At 43.1% G+C, this 3,141-nt stretch overlaps 1 protein-coding gene across 1 annotated transcript in view; it reads left to right on the top strand.

The window, feature by feature from the left end:
- LOC104162973 (transcription factor AP-2-alpha) overlaps window positions 1-3,136 on the top strand; it is a gene marked incomplete at both ends in the record, with an annotated part of 4,319 nt that extends 1,183 nt beyond the window's left edge. The window contains 2 exons of the mRNA XM_009701825.1: window positions 1,272-1,413; window positions 2,959-3,136. Coding sequence (XP_009700127.1) covers window positions 1,272-1,413; window positions 2,959-3,136 — 320 coding nt within the window. The remainder of the gene's footprint in view (window positions 1-1,271; window positions 1,414-2,958) is intronic.
- Window positions 3,137-3,141: the final 5 nt, after the last annotated feature.

Genomic DNA, 3,141 nt, shown 5'->3' with positions numbered 1-3,141 from the left:
GAGAGAATTCATTGCTTTGTTTTGTTGTCGCTTCGCATTCTGTGAGAAATGTTTCATGTTCAAAGGGACAGGGAGAGAAGCACTGTGCAATGCCAGGCTTCATTTTTTGAAACATCAGGATTAGTGGCTGCACTATATTTATACTGTGTGAAAATTACTGCATCTTCATGTTTTTTTAAAGCTTTTGCAATTGCATTGACATGCTGTATCACGAGGGGAAAACTTGTAAAAAGTCTAGATTTGGTAGATGTTTAACATTATTTGTGATGTTAATGAATATGGAGACAGTTTTATGGTAATCTATTGTTCTGTTTGGCTTTCACATACAATGGCTTTAAAAGAATGATTTTTTTAAAAAAAACAAAACCAGAGGCCCGATCTCCAGATAACTTGGTGATAGTGGCTAATTTTGAGGGGATGATAGTATAAACATTGCTGGGACTTTGAGTCCTGTAGCAATGAGGCAGTTTCTAGAGTACTGTTATTGTTTATGATCCGCTCCATTTTATGGAAACAAGCTCACTGGACTGAGGCTTTGAAGCTCTAATTGGCGCATGCGTTCTTCCGGAGCTAGAGCTAATGGCAGGAAGCCCTGCAGTAAAAACCAACTGGTTCAGGAAATTAAAACCAAAGATTTGAAAATCAACAAAACAGACAGAGTCAGTGGAATGACCCTAAAATTCTCATGGTTAATCGTTTGGGGGTGAACATATAATTACATGCAATCAAGTTAAATTTTAAACACTTAGCCATTTAATGCATTTTCTTTAGAAGAGCTCTAGGAGTAATTATGATCAATATTAATCATTGATGGATTGCAAAAGAATATAGAGATGTGGCTGAGGCAAAGAAACATTTCCAGAGTAAATAGCTGTGAATGAAATGTACATAAATGTCTGTGTATAGGTATGGATATGTAAATCTAAGCACACATTCTAGGTACATAGAGCCTGCCTGTCTGAAAGTAAAAGTATCTGTTCATCAATGCAAACTTAAAAAAATTCTTATGCGAGATTTCACTTGTAACGATTGTCATGAAAATACACATTTGCATTGCCCTCGACTGAAGGAAAGAAAACTGCAAGATAAGATGTGATTAGCATTTCTTATCCTACCTTTTTCAAAGAAAAAAAAGTCCAAGCGTTTAACAAGAAAAGCCCAAGTAGAATGTTGCACCTTTTTTTTTTTTTTAATGGATTTTAGCCTCTGTGCGATGTGTACTGATGAGCTGTGTGTTTCCCTCCCATCTCCACCCATGCCTTCCTTTTCAGGAGAAGCAGTTCATCTAGCTAGAGATTTTGGGTACGTTTGTGAGACAGAATTTCCTGCCAAAGCAGTGGCTGAATTTCTGAACCGACAACATTCCGATCCAAACGAGCAAGTCACAAGAAAAAACATGCTTCTAGCTACAAAGTAAGACCTTTACCTTTCTGGCATGTTGCTCAGAAGTGAGGGGAGGGTGACAAACCCGGGTTTGGGACTCGGACTTGTGAGCGATTGCCACATAGCCAGTGGCTGATGGTTTTGCAAATTGTGAGGGGGTGTATTTGCCCTCCTGATATAGCAGAACTCTATAACCAGCTTGGTTTCCATCAAGTCAGTTCATGCAGATTACCTTGAAAGCGAGCCGTGAAAATTGTGGGTGGATGTTTAGTTAAAGAAAAAGCAGTAATTCTTCAGAGCAAAACATTTTGTGGGCCTTTTCACTGAGCTTATCAATTTAGGTAGAAGGGGAAGGCTTCCCATTGACAGTAAAATAAAACTGGCACATTGAACCGATTTCAGTTCATTAAAATCGTCAATGGTTCTTTCTGCCTAAGCAGCTCTGTTACTTAGTGAATATAGGGATATTAAAAATATATTTTAAATGACAATTTGTACGCAGTTAAAATGCTAGTGGAGTTTATCATTGGTGGGGCTGCCTAGACTTCCAGGTGGTGTGTGAAAAGAAAATTATTGTTTTGATATGTTTGCTGGAAATTAAAAGGGTTGTTTAGTAGCCCTTAATTACCAATGGAGGTGTCACCAAAGGGCATGGTGCCAGAGGGCGCAGGCAGAAGATCGGAGCTGCTTTATGGCTGGAAGACATTAATGCAGGTTTTAAAATACAAACTATTTCAACATGTCTCTGAACTCTCTTGCTATAAGGTGTGTTATTTCTCCAGCCATTTGTGCAGCAAGTGGATGATATAACCTAACTTCTGTACCATGCCCTCATATCCTGTCTTCCAGCCTCCCTGGAAGGAAATTTCCAGACTCCAGTTAGCGTCAGCCTTCCCCTCTGTGGGAAGGTCCCTTTGGATTTGGAGATATAGATGCATATGTATAAATGTTTCAGAATACCCTAATTTAAAGCCTCGATTCCCGTCTCTGCCCTCACTCTTTCTTCCTGACAGTCAGGCACGTTTTAGCCTTGTGAAGGGAGAGGCCCGCCCCTCTCTCCAGTTCCAAAAAAAAAAAAATCTTCCAAGATGTGGATAAATCCTTGAAACTCCTTGTGGATATCGCACCTCATCTATTCCCTTCCACCCTGCTCAGGAACTTTAAACTGCGTGTCTGCTCCAAAACCCAGCTGGGCAGGGATGTGTGTTTGCGGGGAGGGTGTGGGGGGGCTGCTGTATGGGGATCAGCAGTGGTAGGCAGGAGATGTGTGTATCGCCGTGTCTCTTATTTTTGCCTGTGTGTTGGCTGAGTCCTGTGTGTGCATGCAAGGTGAAGGGAAGAGGTTTGTGTGTGGTGGGGAAGTGTGAGAATTAGGGGGGGAAGGATGTGTAGAGAGGAGAGGGACAGGCGAGAGAGTGCGTGTGCACTCAGGGGCAGCAGCCCCCTTGATCCAGGGGCTTGTGTAATCTGTCAGGGAGCATGCACAGGCTTTGCTGCTGCCAGTGTCAGTTCATTTCTCTCCCTCCCTCTCACCCTCCCTCCCTCCCTCTGTTCTCTGCTCCATTTGTGCTACAGACAGATCTGTAAAGAGTTCACCGACCTGCTGGCTCAGGACCGATCTCCCCTGGGGAACTCACGGCCCAACCCCATTTTGGAGCCGGGCATCCAGAGCTGCCTGACCCACTTCAACCTCATCTCGCATGGCTTCGGGAGCCCGGCGGTGTGCGCTGCCGTCACCGCCCTGCAGAACTATCTCAC

The sequence above is a fragment of the Cariama cristata genome, unplaced genomic scaffold (genome assembly GCF_000690535.1).
Source record: "Cariama cristata isolate BGI_N322 unplaced genomic scaffold, ASM69053v1 scaffold39536, whole genome shotgun sequence".
NCBI classification, from domain to species: Eukaryota; Metazoa; Chordata; class Aves; order Cariamiformes; family Cariamidae; genus Cariama; species Cariama cristata.
The sequence above is the reverse complement of the archived record's forward strand: the minus strand, read 5'-3'. Positions and strand labels throughout refer to the sequence as shown.